At 37.1% G+C, this 25,124-nt stretch overlaps 1 protein-coding gene and 1 pseudogene across 1 annotated transcript; both read left to right on the top strand.

Moving 5' to 3' along the window:
• Nucleotides 1–14,428: 14,428 nt before the first annotated feature.
• LOC106399807 lies at nucleotides 14,429–18,113 on the top strand (annotated as a pseudogene).
• A 1,353-nt stretch (nucleotides 18,114–19,466) lies between these two features.
• Nucleotides 19,467–22,637, top strand: LOC106397027 (CRC domain-containing protein TSO1-like). The gene is made up of 10 exons (XM_048757453.1): nucleotides 19,467–19,740; nucleotides 19,807–19,967; nucleotides 20,058–20,565; nucleotides 20,666–21,069; nucleotides 21,163–21,237; nucleotides 21,331–21,511; nucleotides 21,601–21,696; nucleotides 21,780–21,846; nucleotides 21,924–22,056; nucleotides 22,129–22,637. Exons 1-10 carry the CDS (start codon nucleotides 19,684–19,686, stop codon nucleotides 22,478–22,480), a joined length of 2,034 nt encoding a protein of 677 aa, XP_048613410.1. The 5' UTR covers nucleotides 19,467–19,683; the 3' UTR covers nucleotides 22,481–22,637.
• The last annotated feature ends 2,487 nt before the right edge of the window (nucleotides 22,638–25,124 follow it).

Below are 25,124 nucleotides of genomic sequence, written 5' to 3'. Positions count from 1 at the left end.
GGTTTGTATCAGTTGATTGACAAAAAAACTTTTGGATTTACATCGATACTAAATCATAAAAAGAGAAAATGTGGGCTAATTTTCATGCAGTTTAAGAAGCTTGATTTTCTCCGAACGTTACATAGAGAAAAAAACTATTAAAATGATACACTAATATCACTATTAATACGAATAATTGACCAATTAATTTCGATTTAAGTGTCATGATTTCTCATAAGTGATTTCTCGTGATTATCAGATTTAGCGTATTATTTATAAGCCCCCAAGTTAAAAAGCATTGTAAATTGAAATTTGTAACGTGTTCCTTCCCATTCAGTTTCCAATGCATACCATTCCTTTTTTTATTCCAGCGTATTACCATTCACTTTTTCATTATAGTCATATGGGTTTTCTTGTTGATTTATTTATTTTTTACGATATTATAATAGAACTTGTTAATTTCCATCCATAGCATTTATAGAGCACTCTGATGAGTGAACTAAATTTCACAACTGAGAAGTTGATGGTTGGATGTTGATATCGTTACATGATTTTCTTGGAACATAAAAACATAAACATGACCAAGTCAAATGATATGATGAACTTTTTTGTAACAATTTATGCTGTGTATCTTAAATTCTTAACAAATCACTGTTGATATATTCTTAGCATATTTCATATCAAATATTAAAATGATAAAAAAAAATTAATATATAGGGCAATTCTCTCGAATATCCATTTTTAAGTTTTTGTCACAAAAATAGCACTCAAGAAAGAAAATGACAAAAACAGCCTGTTTTTATTTTGAAAATTTTAATTTTAATTTTTTATTTTTAAAATTTGAAACTCTATCACCAAGACACCATCCCTTAACTCTAAACCCTAAATCTAGATTAGTTAACCTTAAGGTAAAAAATACATTTTTACTCTTTAATAAAATTTATTTTAGTCATTTTCCTTATTGAGAGCTATTTTGTGACAAAAATTTTAAAAAGCTATCCTATGAAATTTTTCTAATATATATCTCAAGTTTTGAGAGCCTTGTCTAGTATTTGAGAAATTACTGCATATAATTTTTAGAATTTGAAATGATTTTTGGATATCTGCTAATTATTTTATTTTTTGAATAATTTGAGGTATAGTTATACTTCCGTTTCGAAAAAATGTTATTTTGACATTTTTCAAATAGATTAAAAAATAATTGAAATGCATTTTTTTATTAACCACGCCTGTTCAACCAATAGTATTTGAGATAAATAAAATTATTTATAAAACTAATGTATTTTAAATTAATTTTAAGCTGAAAGTTGCATTGAAATTTTAAAATGACATTTTTTGTAACAAAAAAGTGAAAATAACACTTTTTCAAAAATAGAGGGAGTATATATATTAATATTTAGGTTTTAATTTTTAATACTTTAAGATACTTTAGATGTAGATTAAGATTAAGATTACTTTTAATTTTTAATTTTTTTTGTTGGTATGACTGGTCAAATAATATGTGAAATCTGAAAATGTTCAACAATAACTTTTTGAGGTTCGATTCTCCTTGAAACAAAGTCATAGTTATATGAAAATTCTAGACTGAAAACTTGGATAGAAATTTGTTTTTTTTTTCAAATATGATCTAAAATTTCAAGTCAAACACAAAAATAATCAATGTTTTTTTTTTAACTTTCTTTTTCCCTATTCATCATAGAAATTTGAGTTATTCACGAAAATCTCATTACATTTTTTTTTTTTGAAAATGATTATTTTACCTTATCATCTTTATCTTCACCAAGTATTTACAATATTGTCATTGCCATCAATACACTAACCACCATGAACAACCAATTTGAAGCTCTTAATGCACCAAAGTTTCGATTTTTACACTTAGTATCTCATTAATTATGCACACAAATAACATCTCTTTCACTCTCTCTTCAAATTCATCCAAAAAAATTAAGATTTTGATTCCAATCTTTGTAAGGTTCATAGAGACATTGAAGCTCATGATTCGTAGTCATTAACGACTTGGTAGATTTTGTAGTGAAGTTCTGGGTGCTTGGTGAAGCAAAGCAAGTAATCTCACAGGCTCAAATTTTGAAATCATTTTTTTTCTCAGATCTGTTCGCGAAAACTTTCAAAAGACTTTCGGGAAGACATTCAGAAGACTTCACTAGATGTGTTCTCCATCAAGAAGACTTCCCTAGAAGTCTTCTAACTTTCCTTTATTAAAAAAAAAAACGAAAATCCCAGAGAAGACTTCTCGAGAATTCTTTTCGGATAAACATGTTAGTTTTGCAATTGACCGAAGTTTGTCAGAAATTTGACTTTTTATAGAAGACTTCTCTTGAAATCTTCTCGGAAAAAACTTCAATAGAAGTCTTCTGAGAGTTTTCTTCTCACTGTCGAAAGAAGTCTGTGTAGGTTACTTTTGCAATTGAAAAATAATAGTGAAAAGTCAAATATAGTCAAATTTTATCCTGGGTTGGTCAAACCTTTCGTTATAAGAGAAGACTTCTATAGAAGTCTTCCGTCGGAAGACTTCTATTGAAGTCTTCTCTTGAAAAGTCAAATACAGTCAATTTCAAAAGTATTTCGGGTAGACTACTTGCGACATTGAGAAGATGTGGCAACCGAAATTCACACCGTCGAGTTTTGTTAATCGGAGGAAAGCCAAGTTAACCTAGCCTTCCCTGAAGGTCTCGGTTATCTGTTGGGCCACACACGACACGATCAATATGAAAGAATAAAATTAAAATAAGCAGAAAAAGAGAATAAGAGGATCATATTTCCGAATTCGCGTTTGAGCGTGAACAACAAGTAAAGACCTAGGCTACAAGAGCTGTCGGTACGTTCGCTAGTCTAGCGACCTAAATCTAAACTAGTTGAGTCGCAGCTCGATTAGTAAAAATGGAAAAAGATGCTTAAATTGCTCTAAGTGCTAAGTTGCTCTGATGTGCTCTGATCTCTGATCTCTCTCTTCATCCTAGGTCCTCCTTATATACTCCTCCTTAGGTCGGTTTACCTCTTCTTGGGCCGGATTTGTCGTGAAGCGGGCTTTTCTATATTTCCTTCTTCTTTGTGATTATCTTCGGAAATTTGACATTTATCTCTTCACGCGGATGAGATAAACCGTCATACCAGTCTTTGGGCTCAAGTCTTTTGGGACCATAGATGGGCCGTTGTCCGCAATTCGGACCCTCTTTGGACCGTATCGAGACTTAAGCGTTTCTACGATTTTACTCGCGAAGTAGCCGTTGGTATAAGCATGGTTCTTCCAACGGAACCCTGTTTCTTCGCATAGCCGAGGCAGTTGGTGTTAAGTTAACCGTAACCTGCTATACTACGAAGAATAGGAAACCGTTCGAGAGACATAACCTTCCCAACTTCCCGAAGACTTTTGACGATGTTTTTTAGACGGAACATTGGTGTCGTATCCACGGACCCGAAGACCGAGTTATGGAAACTTCGGACGAAGATGCATGGTTATGGGATGTGACTGGGTTCGGAATGGTCCACGGAGAAGCAGCCGACCGGCAACACGGATCAGCTCACCGTGCGAGCTGGCTCATGTCATGGCCGAGATTGCCGGCGAGTCGACCGGCAACACGGTCATGCTCGCCGGGCGAGCTGGCTCGTGTCGTGGCCGAGCTCGCCGGCGAGTCGACCGGCAACACGGTCGTGCTCGCCGGGCGAGCTGGCTCGTGTCGCGGCCGAGCTCGCCGGCGAGTCGCCCGGCAACACGGTCGTGCTCGCCGGGCGAGCTGGCTCGTGTCATGGTCGAGCTCGCCGGGCGATCCGTTTCTGCTATTCATTTTCTCGGCTTTTGAAGTTTTGACCGAGATTCGGTTTTTCTGAGGACTTTCGGACATCGATTCCGTCGTGACCGATTTTGACCCCAACAGTTAGCCCCACAGCTAGCTAGGATCCGTGGACCTGGGTGTTAGGTCCTAGCTTGCGGTATGGTCTGTTCTAGGTGGAATTAGACGTAATCGTTTGTCGACAGATTGAAGGTTAATAGTAAAAAAAAAAATTGTATAAGTAAGGGAAGTAAATTTTTCAAATTCTTTACTCACTTCTTCCCTTAAGAAAAGATTCCTCCAAGATAGAATTTTTTTCTCCAAGATCTCTCTTTGCTCAAGGAAAATGTCTTCAAGAAAAGGATCTTCAAAGAGGAATTCTTCCTCACACTCATCTTCGGGTGACTCTTCTGCCAATGAGGTGATCGCCCCGAAAGAAGAGTTTGAAGTTGAGGAAGAAGCAAAGGATGCGTACTACAAAGCTCTTTGCGGCTGGCCTCCGCCTTCGCAAGACATTCCGATTCCTAAGAGGCCCGTGAGGTCGCCAAACGCACCCCGCACGCCGAGCATGGTCTCTCCCGACTACCTTACGACTCTCAGGGACTTTTACCAGATTCCAAGTGGAGTCGTATTTTGGATCCCGAGTGGCAACGAGAGTGTGAAGAGCCCTCCGGAAGGTTTCATTACTTGCTACGAGGCCTTCCTGGTGTATTGCCGCATGTGGTTTCCGATCCCTGGTACCATCGTCCGCACGCTTCACCACTTTGGACTTTCGATCAGCCAGCTAAGCGTTTCGGCCTTGCAGCATTGGCTCGGCGTGTTGATCTCGAGTTACGAGCAAGGGATTTTGGTCTACGAGAGGAACGGGGATCGATGGCTCATACCGCATGGCGTCAAAGAAGGACATGGCTATAATTCAGGGGCACACTTCACATCCTAAGACATGGTTCAAGCGCTTTTTCTTTGTCCGGATAGATGGGGAGTCTGTCGAGGAGAGCTACCTCCACCTATTCCGTCGGGAGTGGAACTTCACCCGTGGTAATACGAATAGCTATGTTTTTCGTTTTGATACCTGAAAACATGCGAGGATGATTTTTTTATTATCTTGCAGTGAACAGGATCCTTCCACCGACTCCTGCCGATCTTTTTACCAAGCAAAATCTTCTCCGCGGCAGGCCGTTCTTCTGGAATTCCTTCACCGTTGAATGGATTCGAAGCGCGGTGGAGCTCCATCGATCTCGAGCCGTCTCTCAGCCTCTTGACGTTCCGTATGACGTAGAACCGGTCATTGATGTCTTGCCTGCTCAGAGGCAGAGAACCAGGTCTCGGAAAGGCAAGGGAGTTGCCTCTGAGAACGTCTTGGGAAACCCTCCGCTGCCAGAATGGAACCCTAATTTCTCCCCAGGGGAAAGGAGTGGAACCAGCGAGGTTTCCCCTCCCAGCGACTTTTTTGCCGACCTCCCTCCCGGGTTTACTACTCATGAGTACCAGGACGAAGAGTCGAGGAGGAAAGTAGTCGCCGAAGGCTCCAGCTTAATCAACGAGGTTTATCCTTTGAACTTTGATCTAAATTATATAATTTTTTTTTTGTTTCCTCTTCCGATCTTAATTTCGTGCAGGGGATGAGGGTGTTCAATGCGGCGCTCGACGGAAGTTTCCGAGAGACGCGTATCTCTCACTTCAAAGCCGAGGAGGCTGAAAGAGAACTCTTTCGGTTTTGGAAGGAGGTCGAAGAACAGAGCCGGAGAAAGGCTGAGCTCCATTCTCGGGCCCTTGTCCATGCGGAGAGGAGAGGAAAGAGAGCGATTGTCGCCGAAATGAAGCGGAGGGCTGCTTTGTTTGCCACCGAATTCGAGAGCTTTAAGGATGCTCAAGAATTCGTGGGTGATTTTTGCGAGTGCCGTGGCTCGGTTGCTACCCTCTACAAGTCGCAGAACGAGGAGTTCTCTTTTCCTGCCGGGGTCGCTGAGATGTCGGGTCTTATGAACGGATGTGCCCATGCCGAATCCTTGGTTCCTCCAATCGAAGGAAGGGTCCGACAGCTTTGGGATTCCATCGAGGTCTCGGAGGACACGGCGGAAGTGGGAACCGGTGTTGGTGATGAAGGTGCCAGAGTCGCGGACGGAGAGGTGGACCAGCCTGCGAGCTCGTTCGGGGTCTCCATGTCCGGGTTCTTCGACTTTGAGGTTTGAAGATTGTTGGGATTATTTCCCTTAGTTTTATTTCGAGGTTTGATGTATCTAGGCCGAGTGTGGCCGTATTTGATTTATGTGTGTTATGGCCTTGCGAGGCTATGTGAACTATGTGTTTGAGACCGGCCGTTTGGTGGCCTTGGGTCCTAGCCATTTTTTGCGGCTTCTATATATATGATGAATGATTGACATTCTGTGCGTTTTAGTTTATACTTCTGCCAAGTGTGAGGGAAAGGTACGAGTAGTCACTTCGCATCTTAACTCTTAGTTTATCGTCTTGTTCGTTTGCTCTTACTGAATGAGGGCGTTCAGAAACGTTCGGAAACGTTTAGGAGTTTCGCGAAGTTTCGTGAGCGTATTAGATATAGACGATGGAACATGTTTTTAAGATCTCGTATCATGTCTTGAGATGTTAGTGGACCAGTAGGACTGGGTTTAGGGCAAGACCTAGGTTTACTTTCGGCTCTAGGGTTGTGCGACGACTGATCGGCTCTCGTTTTGCCTGTGGGCGATTTCCACCTGGCGATTTCCACCTGGTTCTTTCCAATTTAAAGTCCGCGACTTGGCGCCGGCTTATATGACTTGTATGGAACGAACCGAGCACTCTCCAGAGACCGTCTATATCTAAAACTAAAATCCGAACCAAAATTTCGGATTTCTTGTATAGCGCGCTATGGTATCCTCGTCGAATGTAAGAGAACCTTTAATTTTACGAAAGGTTAGACTACGAGTTCTTTTTTGAAAACGTTTTGGGTTTGTCCGTCGGGGCCAATCGACGGGCAATTTGTTTTTTTTTTTTTTTTTTTTTTAGAGTCGCGGACGGACCGTGTGTTTGGATAAGGTATGCGTGTTTGGAGACCCTTATCTAGGGTGTTTCTCAGGTTAATCTCCGATTGTTGTGGCTTATTGCAAGTGAATCGGGAGACCGGAATAAAATGAGTTTTATTGGAAAAGTTTCGAAAATATCGAGTACATGTGAGGATATTCCGAACTTTGTGGGAGTATACGAGTATACGTACCCACTCCCCCCCCCTTTTGGAGAGGGGATAGTTGAACTTGTCAATAGGACAAGCTGCCTACGTACCTCTTTCGAGGATCAAGCCATCTCGTAGTTCTGCTTTGTTGTTGCGGGCGTTCCTACTCGTTGGATAGGGCCGTTTCTGTTACTTCGGCCGTTGAGGCTTTAGTTAAATCGGCGGCCGTTTCGTGAGTCGGGTTTTCCGCTGGTAGGGCGATGGACTCCGGGATCGCGTCGCTGTCCGGAGCCGTTGCCTGGGTGAGTGATTCCGAATCGCTCTTTGTGGAACCTTCGGGAGTACTCTGAGTTTTCTTGACTCGCTTCGGGCTAATCGCAGGGGTGTTCCGAGTTTTTCGTAGCTTATGCTCGGCCAAAAAGCAGAGCCTAGATTGTTTCTGGCATCCCCAGATTACTGCTGTTCCGTTTGGTGTTGGGAACTTGATGCTAAGGTGGTAAGATGACGGTACCGCCTTCATTGCGTTGATCCATGGGGTTCCCATGATAACATTATAGATGGCCGGGTTATCGACTACGGCGAAGTCAACGATTTTTGTGACTTCCCTTGGCATGACCGGAAGTTTGATCGATACGAGGGTCATTGATGTTGTGCCCGAAAAACCGGTCAGGGGTTTTGGTTCCGGGACGACTTCCCCAAGTTCGATGTTCATTCTCAGGAGAATGTCGCGGAAAATGACGTTGACCGTGCTGCCTGTGTCGATGAGGATTCTTCCCACTTCGAGGTCTCGAGATACCAAGTCGATGACCAGCGGGTCGCAGTGAGGTTTATCGATTCCGACGGTTTCCTCCTCCTCGAAAACAATCGTATCGTTTGGAGCGTTGTCGGTCAGGGACCGAGTCGTCCATTTAGAACTTGTTTCCGCCTTTCTTCCGTAGGCCTTGATGGATGAAACAGAGTCGCGGTAGAATTGCGATTCTCCGATGATCATGTTTATCCTCCGGCGGGTACTATTGTCTCCATGGTCATCCTGCCTTCTTCCGCGTTTCTCGCCAGACTGGTTTGCGCGTGCGTCCCTCTCGGGAGACTCTTTATCAGTCCTGGGAGGGCGGTCGGAATCCAGGATGAGGTCTTTTATGCTAGTGACCTTCGAGAGGTCGCCAGCGAGGAGTTTTGCGGCTAGCCTTGCGCCGAGAACTTTGCAGTTCGTAGTGGAATGACCTTCAGACTTCATTGTAATGGAAGAGGAGATGAAAATCCTCTCCCAGAAGTACAACCCGCAGAAGACGCCCACAAAAAAGAAAAGCTCTCGAAACGACAAGTATGTCCACCACGAGGGAGAAGACGTCCATACGAGCACAACTACACTATCAATTCCAAACATGGAAATATTCCCGGAAACACCTGGACCCGGAACCAGTACAAGGATAACTCCTACTGCGAGTTCCACCAGACTAAAGGTCATTCCACTACGAACTGCAAAGTTCTCGGCGCAAGGCTAGCCGCAAAACTCCTCACTGGCGACCTCTCGAAGGTCACTAGCATAAAAGACCTCATCCTGGATTCCGACCGCCCTCCCAGGACTGATAAAGAGTCTCCCGAGAGGGACGCACGCGCAAACCAGTCTGGCGAGAAACGCGGAAGAAGGCAGGATGACCATGGAGACAATAGTACCCGCCGGAGGATAAACATGATCATCGGAGAATCGCAATTCTACCGCGACTCTGTTTCATCCATCATGGCCTACGGAAGAAAGGCGGAAACAAGTTCTAAATGGACGACTCGGTCTCTGACCGACAACGCTCCAAACGATACGATTGTTTTCGAGGAGGAGGAAACCGTCGGAATCGATAAACCTCACTGCGACCCGCTGGTCATCGACTTGGTATCTCGAGACCTTGAAGTGGGAAGAATCCTCATCGACACAGGCAGCACGATCAACGTCATTTTCCGCGACATTCTCCGGAGAATGAACATCGAACTTGGGGAAGTCGTCCCGGAACCAAAACCCCTGACCGGTTTTTCGGGCACAACATCAATGACCCTCGTATCGATCAAACTTCCGGTCATGCCAAGGGAAGTCACGAAAATCGTTGACTTCGCCGCAGTCGATAACCCGGCCATCTATAATGTTATCATGGGAACCCCATGGATCAACGCAATGAAGGCGGTACCGTCATCTTACCACCTTAGCATCAAGTTCCCAACACCAAACGGAACAGCAGTAATCTGGGGATGCGAGAAACAATCTAGGCTATGCTTTTTGGCCGAGCATAAGCTACGAAAAACTCGGAACACCCCTGCGATTAGCCCGAAGCGAGTCAAGAAAACTCAGAGTACTCCCGAAGGTTCCACAAAGAGCGATTCGGAATCACTCACCCAGACAACGGCTCCGGACAGCGACGCGATCCCGGAGTCCATCGCCCTACCAGCGGAAAACCCGACTCACGAAACGGCCGCCGATTTAACTAAAGCCTCAACGGCCGAAGTAACAGAAACGGCCCTATCCAACGAGTAGGAATGCCCGCAACAACAAAGCAGAACTACGAGATGGCTTGATCCTCGAAAGAGGTACGTAGGCAGCTTGTCCTATTGACAAGTTCAGCTATCCCCTCTCCAAAAAGGGGGGGGGGAAGTGGGTACGTATACTCGTATACTCCCACAAAGTTCGGAATATCCTCACATGTACTCGATATTTTCGAAACTTTTCCAATAAAACTCATTTTATTTCGGTCTCCCGATTCACTTGCAATAAGCCACAACAATCGGAGATTAACCTGAGAAACACCATAGATAAGGGTCTCCAAACACGCATACCTTTCAAGCAGTTCTTCCAACGGAAGTAGCCATTGGTATAGGCATGGTTCTTCCAACGGAACCCTGTTTCTTCGCATAGCCGAGGCAGTTGGTGTTAAGTTAACCATAACCTTCTCTACTACGAAGAATAGGAAACCGTTCGAGAGACATAACCTTCCCAACTTCCCAAAGACTTTCGACGATGTTTTTTAGACGGAACATTGGTGTCGTATCCACGGACCCGAAGACTGAGTTACGGAATCTTCGGACAAAGATGCATGGTTATGGGATGGGACCGGGTTCGGAATGGTCCACGGAGAATTGGCCGCGCTCGCCGGGCGAGCTGATCCGTGCCACGGTCGAGCTCGCCGGCGAGCTGGCTCGTGTCACGGCCGAGCTCGCAGGCGGGTCGACCGGCAACACGGTCGTGCTCGCCGGGCGAGCTGGCTCGTGTCTTGGTCGAACTCGCCGGGCGATCCGTTTTGGCTATTCGTTTTCACGGTTTTTGAAGTTTTGATCGAGATTCGGTTTTTCTGAGGACTTTCGGACATCGATTCCGTCGTGACCAATTTTGACCCCAACAGAAGACTTTCAGAAGCTTCTCCGAGAAGAATTCCCGAGAAGTCTTCTATAAAAAGTCAAGTTTCTGACAAACTTTAGTCAATTGCAAAACTAACCTGTTTATCTGAGAATACTTCTCGAGTTGTCTTCTCTGGCATTTTCGAGAATTTTTCAAATTCAAAATTAAGCCAATATTTACAAAGGAAGACTTCTCAAGATGTCTTCTGTAGAGTAGACTTCTCAAGAATTCTTTCTTCGTAAATTTTCAATTGCAAAAATGACCTAAATAGAAGACTTCCATAGAATTCTTCTCTGAGAAGACTTATACGAAAGTCTTCTACCGTTCTACGTCAATATTTAATAAACTTTCATTTTCTCTACAACTAAAATGACTTTTTAATGTTTTCTTATTAATTCATGTGTATTAGTCAATATTGGGGCTCCTGGATGAAATTCATAACTTATTTGGTGATAATTATGAGATTTCAAATATTTATGTTTACTAATGTTTCTAGCTAATCCGAGAAGACTTCTTAAGAGTGTTAATCTGAGAAGACTTCTTCTCTAGAAGACTTCTCCAAAAGTTTTCTACGTTAGATTTTCAAGAGTGTTAAGTAACTTCAAGGTATATTTTTAACTCTCAAAAGTGTTAAGTAACTTCAAAAATATCAAGTCATGTGGTTTAATGTGTCTTTTTAGTTTATAAGGTATAATTTTTAACTTACATGAATTTAAAATTTCAACTTTCACTTAAAATTCAAGTTTGATCTTTTGTGAATTTGACTAAATTTTCTTGTGAAGTCTTCTCTCTTAGTTTTAGTAAATTTGACTAAGTTTTTGTGTTGTTGTGTTTTGTTATGAGTGGGTAGAATGGTTAAAAAAATTTCTTGATATATTGTATCAATAATTTCAATAATGTCAAGTACTTTGGGAAAAACATGAACATATATACCAAATTCTTTTGATTAACATCTCTTCAAGTTTACAAATGAATTCAAAACTAAAATAGTACACATACAAATCATAAAACAGACCCATAAACAAAACTATTACACATGGAGTTAGATATCATTCCTCAACATAGATAAGCTTGGACTCCACTTGACATCATTCCTTTGTACCACTTTGGGTAGAAGACTTCAGAATACTTTTCGAAGACTTCGTGGGAAGTCTTCTAGTATAAAATAAGAGTATTCCAAGAGTCTTCTGAGAAGTCTTCCAAAGTCTGACTCAGATCTGAATTCAAAAGCATTCAAATGGCTTCAAAACAGAGAAAACTTCAAAAATAATTTTTTTATGCTTAAATAATAAACAAAACAATCACATTAGGTTGAATCTATAACTTTTTAGAATCTAATATATAAAATACACAAAATACATATTCAAAACTTGTATCACTTTGGGTAGAAGACTTCAAAAGACTTCCTGAAGACTTAGTGGGAAGTATTCTAGCATAAAATGCATTAGAATATTTTCCAAGAAGTCTTCCGAGAGTCTTCTGAGAAGTTTTCCAAAGTGTGATTCAGATCTAAAATATCTGCATATTCAAAAACATTCAAATGACTTCAAAACAGCTTCAAAAATAAAACTTTTATGCTTAAATAATAAACAAAACAATCAAATTAGGTTGAATCTATAACTTTTTAGAATCTAATATATACCACACACAAAATACATATCCAAAATTTGTACCATTTTGGACAGAAGACTTCGGAAGACTTCCTGAAGACTTCGGAAGTCTTCTAGAAAAAAATGCATTAGAAGGCTTGTCTAAAGTCTTCCGAGAGTCTTCTGAGAAGTCTTTCAAAGTCTGTCTCAGATATGAAAAATCTGCAAATTCAAAAACATTCAAATGGTTTCAAAACAGAGAAAAGCTTCAAAAATATAATTTTATGCTTAAATAATAAATAAAACAGTCACATTAAGTTGAATCTATAGCATTTTGGAATCTAATATATAAAATACACAATAATTCATATCCAAAATTGATAGATCTACCTTTGAAGGAGTGAAAGATGAAAACCATGTAATTAAAAATTTGCAAAAAGAAGATAAATTAGTGAGAAGACATAAGAAAAAAAAAATTGAGAAATAGATTTAAAGTTTGGTGTTTTGATATTCAAAGAGATTAGAAAGAGGTTGGAGAGTTTTAGAATGAGAAACATTACATTTTTGTTGCAGTCATTCGAGAGGAAGAAAGAGAATGTGTACGTATTCTTTATATATGGAGACAAAAATTCCAATTAGGTTAAATATTTTCGATACCCTAAGAGAAGACTTCCCAGGAAGTCTTCTAGACCCTAAAATCAAATACATGAGAAAACTTCTGGAAGACTTCGCTTTAGAGGGGAAACTAAAATTCTACTAAAATTTAGGCGGGAATATGTCAAGTCTTCTCGAAGTCTGCCTGAGAAGTCTTCTAGAAGTTTTCCAAATCATAACCTAATCAAATAACTAACTAAATAGCCAAAAAAAATTTATTAAACTTAAAATCAATTTATATAGCGTTTAATACACAAAACTAAACACATGTAGGTCAATTTTTTTTTTAAAAAAAGTTAAGATTCTAAAATCAAACCATAAATACAAACAATACTATAACATATGTTACTAAACCCTAAACCAAAGTCTTGTCGGAGATTTCCAGACCCTATAATCAAATAACTAAGCAAAAACACTTCCTTAAACTTAAAAGAAACTTAGAAAATGTTTAAATCAAGTAATTAGATAGTCACTAAACACATATATGTCAAACTAAAAAAATTAAAAAGATAATTCTCTAAAATTTAACCCTAAAAATACCTACAATACTATAACATATGTTACTAAACCCTAAACCGAAGGCTATCATGACTCAATCTACATTCATTCATCTATGTTAAAAATAATTCAATTTCTGTAAAACTAAATTTCCATCATTTAGAAATGTTTATTAATACATGATTTTGATTTTTTCTCTTTGAAAATATTTTTTTATAAAATTTATTAATTACTTTTAAGATCTAATACATGAGAAGACTTCCCTTAGAAAACTTCGATTTAGGCGGGAAACCTAAATTTTTTTAAAATTTAGGCGGGAACCCTAAATTCTACTAAAATTTAGGTGGGATGTGAATCTTCCAGACCTTATAATCAAATAACTAAACAAAAAATAAAAACATTTCCTTAAACTTTTAAGTTACTTAGAAAGTGTTTAAATCAAATTAATAGATAGTTACTAAACACATATATGTCAAAAAGTTTTTTTTTTTAAAAGAGAAGATTTCAAAATCTAACCCTAAATATATCAACAATGTTATAACATATGTTACCAAACCCTAAACCAATGACTATCATGAGTTAATTTTCTTTCACTCATCTATGTTGAAAACAATTCAATTTTAGTAAAACTAACTTTACATAATTTAGAAATGTTTGTTATTACATGATTTCAATTTTTTTCTCATCAAAATATTTTTTATAAAAAATTTAAATTATTTTTAAGATCTACTAAACGAGAAGACTTCTTTGCAGGGGTTATAATGGTAAAACTAATTTTTTCGTGCGCAGGGTTATAATGGTAAAATTCAATACAAGTTTTTTGTTTAGTCACAAGGAGGTTGTTGTAATAATTTCATTAGCCTTTTGGGGTTATTTTTGTATTTGATTGAATTTGGGATACACTTTTGTATTCAAAATCAAGCTTTGAGTCATTTTTCGCAATTTTCCCAAAACAAACTGTGTATAAGTATCAACGGTTAGAAGTAGCAGTCAACTGAGTCAATGGACAACATATAGTATAACCTTTACAAATTAATAATGTTGGGAATTTGAAATTTTATTAATTTATATAGATATTAATTTACAAAAAAAAATTATTTAGATTTTTATTTTAAGATATATTTATTATAAGGTAAGAACAATATTTGACTTTACATTAATCGTTATTTTTCTAAATTTGACATTTATATTAATTTTATTATTTTATTTGGTGTATATAATATATATTGCACCGAACTTAAATGAGTTTTTAGATATAATATTACTAATTCTCATCAAAAATATATTAAGTGTTAAGAAAATATAAAGATAATTTCATTGTGAATATAAAACAAACAATATAATAATAACTTTTTATTTATATAAAATATGTACACATATAAATTATTAATTTATAATTTTACTGGGACTATATATTTATATAGAATTTTATAAAAAATATTATATTATTATTTTATCGATTTGTATCAAATTTTGAACCGATCTAAGTTGGGACCGGCAAAATCGTAAAGAAAATAGAATATGTTGTTAAAAAAGAGAATATTTTATTTTATCTTTTTTATTTTCTTTAACCTTTTTTTTGGTGATGCAAACAAAACTGAAGTAGTTATCCTTATATTATTAGTTTTTTTTTTCTTTTTGCTAAATAAAGGGTTAAATCCGACTCTATTAAAGACACGTACCTAACCCCCGGATGGAGGTACAGCCCACGGATAGACCATCTTTTGAGCATTCAAATGAGCCGAAAGCAATAGATCATATATCTGTGTGGCCAGCGAAGTTCGAACCAGAATTAGCCGTATTGGGTATATTCCTTAGAGCAACACCGGACTAGCACCATTGGTTAGTTTTCTTCTTCTTCTCCAAAACAGAGAAAGAAAAAAGAAAAATCTAAGGAAGGTCAGTATGATGTACGTTACTTTATTAAAAGCAAAGATCAATTACGATCACGGACAAAAGTGAGTGAATATATATCAGTATTAAAGAGGGAGATAGCGAGGGAGAGCGTTTGTGGAAAACGTACAGAACAGAGAGACAAGTGTTTGGGGGTCAAACAGAAACTTCTGTTGGATTTGGTTTTGAACTAATAATACCCAGGAGACAAATTCCCGCTTCTATCTCCTTTGAATCTACCATTCCTTCTTCTTCAACCCTAAGAACAGAGAGACTACAGAAGGAATAGAAGAGAGACAGAGAAGGACTTTTCATGTGAGACTGATTGTTATAAAATGGATACTCCCCCAAAAAACGTAACTCAGATGGAGAATCCGATTTCTAAACTCAAACTCGAGGTTTTCCTCCTTTTCGTTCTTCCTCTGTTCCTGTGATCGTTTTCTTGTTTATTTGAGGAAAGTCTGTGTGTGTTTTATGGAATCTGTACAATACCCATCTCGTAATCAGTTTAATTATACTCAAAAGATTCAATTTAACTTAGTTTTGTTTCCCACTCAATGTGAAATATTTCAACTTTCCTGTTTGGTGTTGTGTCTTTATGGAATACCAGAGGTTCACGCTTTATCGGATGGTCTACTTTATTCTCTGACCATTTCTTGTAATTGAGTTGATTTTTCTTTTGTGTGTGTGTGGCGATGCAGAACTCGCCAGTGTTCAACTACATAAACAGTCTGTCTCCAATCAAACCTGTCCGATCATTACCAATCGCTCAAACCTTTGGCTCTCTAAGTTACTCATCTCCTCCGTCTGTCTTCACTTCCCCTCACGTCTCTTCTCACAAAGGATCTCGTTTCAAAAGGTAAAATCCAATTCTCTTCTCTTTTCCTTCTAAAAGATCGTTTCTTCTTAGATGGAATGTGTTTGTGTGCAGTGATCATAACCATGTGCCTACTTCCGTTGGAGAAGACGAAGCTTTACGTGAAACTGAACCGCCACAAATCTTACAAAACGAGTGCACTACGGATCTGCTGAAGATGTGTGACGGCAATGTTAAGCAGAAAAGTGAAACTCCGGATTGGGATGCTATGATTTCGGATTCTTCTGATATTCTGATTTTGGACTCAGTGAATGATTCGGAGGCTTCTAGATGCTTCTTGGAGAGACCATCAGACTCCAAAACACGCTCATTGGGTGTTGCAAAGTCTACACTGGAGCCTCTTATGAATATCGATGATGTGAGTATTAGTTTTGTGAATGTTTTTCTTGTTTGATCATTTGTCTTTTAAATGATTATTTGTGTGTGATGTGTGTGTGTGTGTGACAGGCTCTTCACCGTGGAGTGAGAAGACGCTGTCTTGGCTTTGAGCAAACTCCGGTCGCATCTTCATCTAGATGTGCAGTACCTAGCATTGGTCTGCATTTTAACACCATTGCAATGTCCTCTAATGACAACAATGTTGGTAATGAGTACTCACTATCTGGAAACATAAAAGTGGGTTTGCAAAGCTCTATCACCTCGGTTCTTAACTCGCAAGACAATGTGGGAGTAAGTGAAACCGGGGAAGATGCAGGACAAGGTGTAGAAGAAGGTCCAAAGTCTTTAGCTCTAGTAGAACTGAATCAGAGCAGCCCCAAGAAGAAAAGGCAAGTTTGTCCGTTACATATTTTTGTGCAAGTCTTTATCAATATTTCTTAACCAGATGTTGGCATTACAATTCACAGGCGCAAGTTTGGACAAGCAGGAGAAGGTGAGTCATCATGTAAACGGTGCAACTGCAAGAGATCCAAATGTTTGAAGCTGTAAGTTGAATATATCCCAAATCCTTTATAATCTTTTGTCTTTTAAGTTGAATCTTTTTTTTTGTTGAGCCTCTTTTGATTTCTTTCTCTACAGTTACTGTGAATGCTTTGCTGCTGGAGTTTATTGCATAGGGCCATGTTCATGTGTAGATTGCTTCAACAAACCTATCCATGAAGACACTGTCATGGCTACTCGCAAACAGATTGAATCCAGAAATCCCCTTGCATTTGCTCCTAAAGTCATCGGAAACTCTGATTCCATCATGGAAGTTGGTGATGATGCAAAAAGCAAGACTCCTGCTTCTGCACGACACAAACGTGGCTGCAACTGCAAGAAGTCAAACTGTCTGAAGAAATATTGTGAATGCTATCAGGTTTCTTTCTTTTCTCATCATTAAATTCCATCCACACATCTGTGTGAGATCTTTTCTTTGTATTGATCCTGATTCATTTTTCTCTTGTTATTGTGTAGAGTGGAGTTGGTTGTTCCATAAATTGTAGATGTGAAGGATGTAAGAATGCATTTGGCAGAAAAGATGGTTAGTCTTTTTTTTTTTGTTCCATAATATTTCATAACCTTATGTATTGTATCTCAAGTCACTTGGTCTTTTAGGTTTGACATGTTTTACATATTTTTCAGTCTCTGCAGGGTCTTCATTTACTAGCATGGATAAAGAAAATGAAACATCTAGCAGAGGCAGAACAGAGAAACAACCTTCAACACCAATGCCGTTAAGGTAAGAAATAATCTCAAAACAATCAGTGTGCGATCATTTAGACTGCTGCTCTTGATTTGCTCTATTGACCTTTTGTTTCTTATGCAGACAACCATTGGCTCAACTTCCCATCTCATCCAACAACATGCTGCTTACTCATCAACATCTTCATGGAGCTTCTGGATCTTCCTTACACATGAGCCAATCTTTCAGAAGACAAGACATGAGTTTGATGTCCCATTCAAAGATTGAGATAATCACAGAGGAGAGGAGGGCAGATAATATTGAGAATCTAATCGAGTCTCCTATGACAAACATGATCAATGCTTTATCTCCCAACAGCAAAAGGCTTTCTCTGCCTCATGTCGTCGGTTCATCAGAGTTGAGCCCATGGAGAAGAAATGGTGGAAGGAAGCTGTTACTGTCAATTCCTACTTTTCCTTCTCTCACTCCACACCATTAAAATATTCTTTAATTCTTTGATATATTTTTTTTGTCAGCCTTTGATTCTTTGATTTGATGATGTCAACTTCTAGTTGGTACATACACAAACGTTTCTAGTATTCTAGTAGTAGCAACAGTGGCGTTTTTTTTTTTCCAGTGGTTGTGTAATAAAAATGTTAAGGCATTATAATACATCTTTTGGTTTAATAATTCTGATGTTTCAACATACAATGCAATTAGATAAACAATAAAATAATAAATTTTAACAGATGCTATATAAATTTATGATCCCAACAATATCACAAATTATAATTAATATATACGCTAATAAAACATGATACTGGTTTTTTTCCTTTAAAATAAAATCTATCTCTATCTGTCCTTAAAATATTTTAGTGATATTTTGTACAATTATACATAAAAATGCGATATATATATATATATATGATACACTAAATATCTAAAAAGAGATAACACCCAAAATTCTAAAATTTAGTGAATATATAAATCGTAAAATTAAATTTTTGTTTTGTATTTTAATAAATTTACTTTTTAGAAAAATTAATTAATTAATTTATATACTAATAGAATATTATATATTTGACGTTTGTTTTATTAAATATAGGAACATCATATAAAATAATGTTTTGTTTACAGTGTTATTTATGAAATGTACATTTGAATTTTTTTTAAGAAAATCATTAATGACAATAATATCAAATCTATTTCTAATCAATTTATTTATAATATACTCTAATATCTTTATATATATATATATATATATATATATTACTATAGTAAAATTTATAATTTTTCAATAAATTAGTTAAAAACTATTTCTACTACAAATAATATTTTTGATATTTTATTAAATTTATATTTTTATAATTTTGATAAAATATACTTTCTAATAAACTAAAACTTCTTCGTAGAAGATAATTTTTTTTTTTTTTTGCGATTTAAAAGGACGGATTAGAATCTAACTGTTAATTTTTAGATTTTTACTGTAATATAATTTTTATTTTAGCCTTCCTAAATTAACTATACAGATAATTAGAAACTAAAATATAAAGAATTATATGGATAATTTCATTTAAAAAGAATTTGTTAGGTAGATAAAATATGTAAATTTTCTAAATCTTTATTCACTTTCTTCTCACAAATCATCCAAACTTTTAAATCATAATTTTCAGATATAAAAAATTTTAAATAAAATATTTATTAGACGAACAAGCTTAAATATTTCTTTCACTATCTGAACCACCTACATGAATTTTGTTATTTACATTTTTTTGGCTTATTCTATAATCTAAAATACAACCGTCCTATGATTTTCAAAAATAGTTTTCGATTTTATGTTATTCTGATATTAAAAGTTGACAAATTCTTAATTTCAAATAGCTGAAAACATTTTTCTCAAAGGCAACTAAAATATTTATAGAAATAAAGAAAAAGAGTATAATAAAAAAAAAGAAACACACAAAAAAGTACAACAACAAAAGTACCCTTCCCTTCCACTCATAATATAAGGACTGGGCCTGAGTGAGTGTAAAATAATGACGTCGTTTATTAGTGGACTTGAGAGAGAAAATCTGATTTGGACTTTCTAACATTCATTTTCCCACTACACTGTTTCGAACAGGCGCGGACACTGTTCCTTTTTCGTTGTTCGAAAAGCATCTAAGAAGAAGAACCCTAGCTCACCTAAAATCCCCCAATCACACTTGTCTGCTTTGAGACAAGGTTGATGTAAATTCATTCTCTTGCTCGAAAAAAGAAAATGGACAACTCCCAGAAGAAGAAGATCGAAACCCCAACTCCAAAATCCAAATTCGAGGTTTTAATTTTACTTTATTTTTCCTCAAAAGCTTGCTCCTTTGACCCTAATTAGAGATATATGCAGGACTCTCCGGTGTTCAATTACATTAACAACCTCTCTCCTATCGAAGCCGTCAGATCAATCCCCACTGTTCAGACCTTTAACTCTCTCAGTTTCACTTCCCCTCCTCCTGTTTTCACCTCTCCTCACGCTTCTTTTCACAGAGAGTCCAGATTCTTCAGATGGTAAACCCAACATTTCTCTTCTTCTTCTTGTTTCAATAGAGGTTGGTTTTGTTGTGTTCTGTAATTGGTGTTTTTTCTCTTTGGTTGCAGTCATAACTCTGTTGAGCGTTCAAAGGCTTTAGAGTCTCTAGATAGATCTGTTTCTACACAAGAAGAAGTTGTCGTAGCATCAGGTGAAGTAGATCTAAACAAAGAGGCTACTTTGGAAGACCAAGAAGAAGATGAAACTTCTCGTGATCGTGTTGACTCTCCTGGCACTGGAGATATTGTCACCCAAGTGCTGTTGGACCCATCTGGTGTTGCTCCGCAAGGAGAAGACAATGCTTCTTCTTCTGAGGATGTCAGTGTGGGACTCCGGAAGATTCTTGATGCTCAGAAAGAGAATGACACTCCTGGTTGTAGACGTTTGATGGCAGATGCAGCTGAGCTTTTAGTATTTCGATCTCCTAATGACTCTGAGGCTTTTGGATGCCTTGTGGATAAAATATCTAGCTCTGAGAGACGTTTCTGCGCTGGTGTCAAGCTTACTAAGCGCCATGATATCACCAAAGATGTTCAAGCCAATGATAATCAGCCTTTAGCTGTAGTTCCCAATCAGGTAACTTCAGGAACACATTTAAAGTTATTTGTTATATTGTAGCTCTTAATTAAGTAGTGTCTCTGAAATAGTTATTTTGTGTTGTGTTTGTTTGTGGTAGTCTGTCTCTAACTTGCACCGTGGTAGCATGAGAAGACGCTGTCTAGACTTTGAGGTTCTAGGGAAGCGGAAGAAGGATATAGCTGATGATGATCAGCAAGCTGTGGGTGACAATAAGGCGGAATCTTCCTCGAAATGCGTTGTACCTGGTATTGGTCTCCATCTAAACGCCATTGCTATGGCCTCAAGGGGCATTAAGATCAACACCATACATGAGGATTCAGCAACTGTTGAGATTCAAAAGAGTTTCTTAGGCTCTACCACCCCGGTTCAGTCCCAAGACATCATGCGAGAAACTTTGGACCAAGCAGAGAATGAGCCTGGGAAAGGGTTAGCCGTAGAAGAAGAAACTCCCAAACCATTGGTGTTTGAAGAGTTGAATCAGGACAGCCTTCAGAAAAAGAAGCAAGTGTTTCTTCCTAAGAAAAGTTAAATAAAATAGATTTTTGTAAGTATTATTTTTCTTCTTTTTTCTTATCTGTTGGCTTAAATGCGCAGGCGTAAGGTTGAAGAACCTGGAGAGGGCGACTCATGTAAGCGATGCAACTGCAAAAAGTCAAAGTGTTTGAAGCTGTAATCTCCATACTCTTAGCTCCTCTTTAAATCTTTGTTCAAAAAGTTAAAATTGGCTTGAATAGCTAACTGTTGTTTCTTTTCTCTCTGCAGTTACTGTGAATGCTTTGCTGCTGGGGTTTATTGCATAGAGCCATGTTCATGTGTAGATTGCTTCAACAGACCTATCCATGAAGACACTGTCTTGGCCACCCGCAAGCAGATTGAATCTCGAAACCCACTTGCATTTGCTCCCAAAGTCATTAGAAACTCTGATTCCATCATGGAGACTACTGTAAGAGCTCTCTCCATCTTCTTATGCCTCTCTCTGTCTCTCTCCACATCCTCCATTTATCTGAGGGGTGAAACTGTAATGTTGCGCAGGATGATGCAAGTAAAACTCCAGCTTCCGCACGACACAAACGAGGCTGCAACTGCAAGAAATCAAACTGTCTGAAGAAATATTGTGAATGTTTTCAGGTTTTTCTTTCATCATTATAGTCCACGTTCATCTCTGTATCATCTTCCAATGGTCTTATACTTTGTTTCTGATGATCTTATAGAGTGGAGTTGGATGTTCCATAAACTGTAGATGTGAAGGATGTAAAAATGCATTCGGCAAAAAAGATGGTTAGCTTCGTTAGCTCCATTTTCCCTAATATATTTATCATCCCAAGTCTCATGGTTTGACATGTTTACAATCTCAGCGTATTTACTTGCTATCATGGAGAGCAAACAAGAGGAAGATCTGTCCAAAGTCCAACAAAATCCCAACCTGTCTAAAGAAGTTGAGCAGAACCCAAGTTCTGATCAACCGTCAACACCACTGCCACCGTACAGGTAACACTATCAAAACTTCAAAGCATACACAAAACAAGACAGCTTCTGATCTTTATGGTACCTTCTTTGCAGACATACGGTGGTTCATCAGCCATTTTTGTCTAAGAACAGGCTGCCTCCTACACAGTTTTTTCTCGGCGCGGGTTCTTCCTCTTTTAGAAAGCCAGACGGTGATTTAACGCAGGCAAGGAACGAGAAGAAGCCTCTTGAAACTGTGGCAGAAGACAAAACAGAGATTATGCCTGAGATTCTCAGCAATACCCCTATAACTACCATCAAAGCCATCTCTCCCAACAGCAAGAGAGTCTCTCCTCCTCACATTGGCTCCTCGGAATCAGGGCCAATCATAGGGAAGAGAACTAATGGCCGGAAACTGATTTTACGGTCCATTCCAGCTTTTCCTTCTCTTAACCCAAATCAGTGAAATAATAGCCTTTTGGTCAAGCCAAGGAAACCAAACTATTTGTATCTTTGTAAGGTTCTCTATATGATTTCAAGTCTATCACTGTTTCATATTATAAGCAACATGTTATTGTAAGATACTTGTCTTTTAGCAGGTAATGTAATATCGCATTCTAGTTTATGAAAAGCATTCAAAAATTGACTGAGAAATGCGAAGTTTGATACAGACAGTTAAAGCAGAAGTTACAAGGTTAATAATTTGCTCTATTATTCGAGAAACCTTGCCACAAAGTCCTAGTGTCAGTTCGATGATTAAAGTGGAAAATAGATAGTAAACTAGATGATGTTACGTTATTATCTCATCCTACTCTTCCTTAGCTGAAGATCTCATGCAGCCACAGAAACGGTTTTTCTTTTTTTTCGCTGTCCTTTTCCCACCCTTCTCTCAAGAGTATCAACGTCCTACTCTCAGAGAACTTTGTCTTTCCTTCACTTTTGGCTGTTCCATCTTCAAGCTTTAGCACTGTTCTCTCAATGTTGTGCATTTCTTGCTCCATCTGCTCAATCTTCTCGGGTCCAATTCTTGACTTCTCCATAACCACCTTTTTGTAGATATCTCTGGCGTCTCAGTCTCCTCAATTTCCTTGGTGAGAATCTCGTTTGTGTTTGCAAGCTGAAGGATGGCTTCTTCTATTTCTTTCAGCTGTTTCCTCACTCTAGAAAATTTGGATTAGTAAAGAGATGAAGAGTCAGAATGAAGAAATGAAGTGTCAGCATGAAGAGATGAAGAGGGAGCTGAAGAGGCTGCAGAGAGAGCTGAGTAGGCAGCGGGGAAAGCTGAACAGAAAGCAGAATGACTGGAGAATAAGCCAGAGAAACCTGGAAAAGAATAGACCGAATGCAGTATCCCAGGAAGAGGTGTAGATAGCTCGTTAGTTATTATCACTAGTTATCAATACAATTAAAACATGATCTTCACGATTTATACCCTTTAAAATCACAACTTTACCAAAAAATACCTTTAGTTTTATAAAGGATTACTAAAATTCATTAGAGGCGTTTAAGGCTTTTGGTTTTACGCCTACAAATACATATCTAAATGGATTAATAAATATTGGCCTACGTATATTTCTATGATATGATAACTTTAAATTTAATACAAACTAGGTTTTAACCCGCGCGAGATATTTTATGTTACAAAATTCTATTTAATAATGTTATGTTTTGTTAATTTGTACGATTTTTGTCTATTCAAGACATTATTACATTTAAATTAGCAGTTTTAAACCCGAACTAGATCTCGACCCGCGCAACCGCGCAGATTTTTGTTTTCATTTGTTTTTATATAAATATTTGCTTTCAATTCTAAATTGGTATATATTATAATATATATGTGTCTATCAATTTTTAAAACATAATAAGTTTACTGTATATTTTTTTCATTAAATAGATTGTTTCAAACTTTCACATGTATTTGTATATTCTTCTCAGAGCCGACTCTAATCCATGGCAACATGGGCAATTGCCATGGGTCCATAGGTCCAAAAAATTTTTTATGTTATTTTACTAATTAAAAAGGTCTATTTTTGTTTGTTAAATATCAATTAGATGGTGAAATTATAATAAAAAGGTGTATGATTAACTAAATATAATTTAAATACAATAAAAACAAAAAATTAACTTACACCATTCTCAATTTTTCTATTAACAAAATCTAATTTATACCCAAAAACTCATTTTTAATTTTTTTTCTTTGAATACCACAATTTTTTATTTAGTTCATGGAAATAGAATAAATAAAAGTTGAGAAAAAACTTGTAAAAAGGTCTTTATTTTATATTTCACCTTAGGTCATTAAATTTTTTAAGACGGCACTGTTTCTTCTATATATATATTTTCGGATTATTATTTCCTTATTCAAATAGTAACTATATATATAAAGATTAGTAAAGTATTGTTTTATTGTCATATTCAAAGATATTGTAACATTTCACAAATTTAGAAAGTTTTTAAAAAATTAAACTTTTCGCTTCATATATTTGTATTATCGAGTAAATAATTAAACATTTAGTTTTTGTTTAATTTTTAGAATAAACTATATAGTTTAAATTTTGTTTTCATTGGTTTAAGGTAGTAAAGATTAATCATTATTAGATAATATGATTTTTTTTATTTAAAAAAAAATCTTTATAATTTTAAAAGTTAACATCGACAAATATTTAAATATTTAGCATATTGAGGTATAGTATTACAACATTAAATTATATCTATTTAATTTATATTATCTATAAATCCAATGAATCATCTATTGTTTAAATTCAATTATTGATAGGCCAATAAAAATTTCAGGTAGGTCCAAAATTTAAATGATAATATTAGATATTAAATGCAACATGACTTTGTAGGAATAGGTCTATTAGTTCCATTTTTTTAAAAATCACACATGAATCAAGGTTGTGACTTATGTTTTAATATATAAGATTAAACCCACAGTCGAGCCAGTAAATCCGGTAACCGGCTATATAATCTAGTTTGGGTTTTAAGAAATATATATTATTGAAAACCCAATAAACTAAAAAAATGTTAAAACCCGAGGTTACCGGTTGAAACGATGAGCGATTGATATGTAATCCAATTTGGTTTTAATTGTTATGAAATTTAAGTTC

This window comes from Brassica napus, chromosome C5 (assembly GCF_020379485.1).
Source record: "Brassica napus cultivar Da-Ae chromosome C5, Da-Ae, whole genome shotgun sequence".
Taxonomy (NCBI): domain Eukaryota; kingdom Viridiplantae; phylum Streptophyta; class Magnoliopsida; order Brassicales; family Brassicaceae; genus Brassica; species Brassica napus.
This window is presented reverse-complemented; position numbering and strand designations above follow the sequence as displayed.

Coding starts and splice junctions, on each gene's coding strand:
- LOC106397027 (XM_048757453.1), top strand. CDS start 19,684: ATGGACAACTCCCAGAAGAAGAAGATCGAAACCCCAACTCCAAAATCC. Junction 20,566..20,665: donor TAGCTGTAGTTCCCAATCAG/GTAACTTCAGGA, acceptor TGTTTGTGGTAG/TCTGTCTCTAACTTGCACCG. Junction 21,070..21,162: donor GACAGCCTTCAGAAAAAGAA/GCAAGTGTTTCT, acceptor TTAAATGCGCAG/GCGTAAGGTTGAAGAACCTG.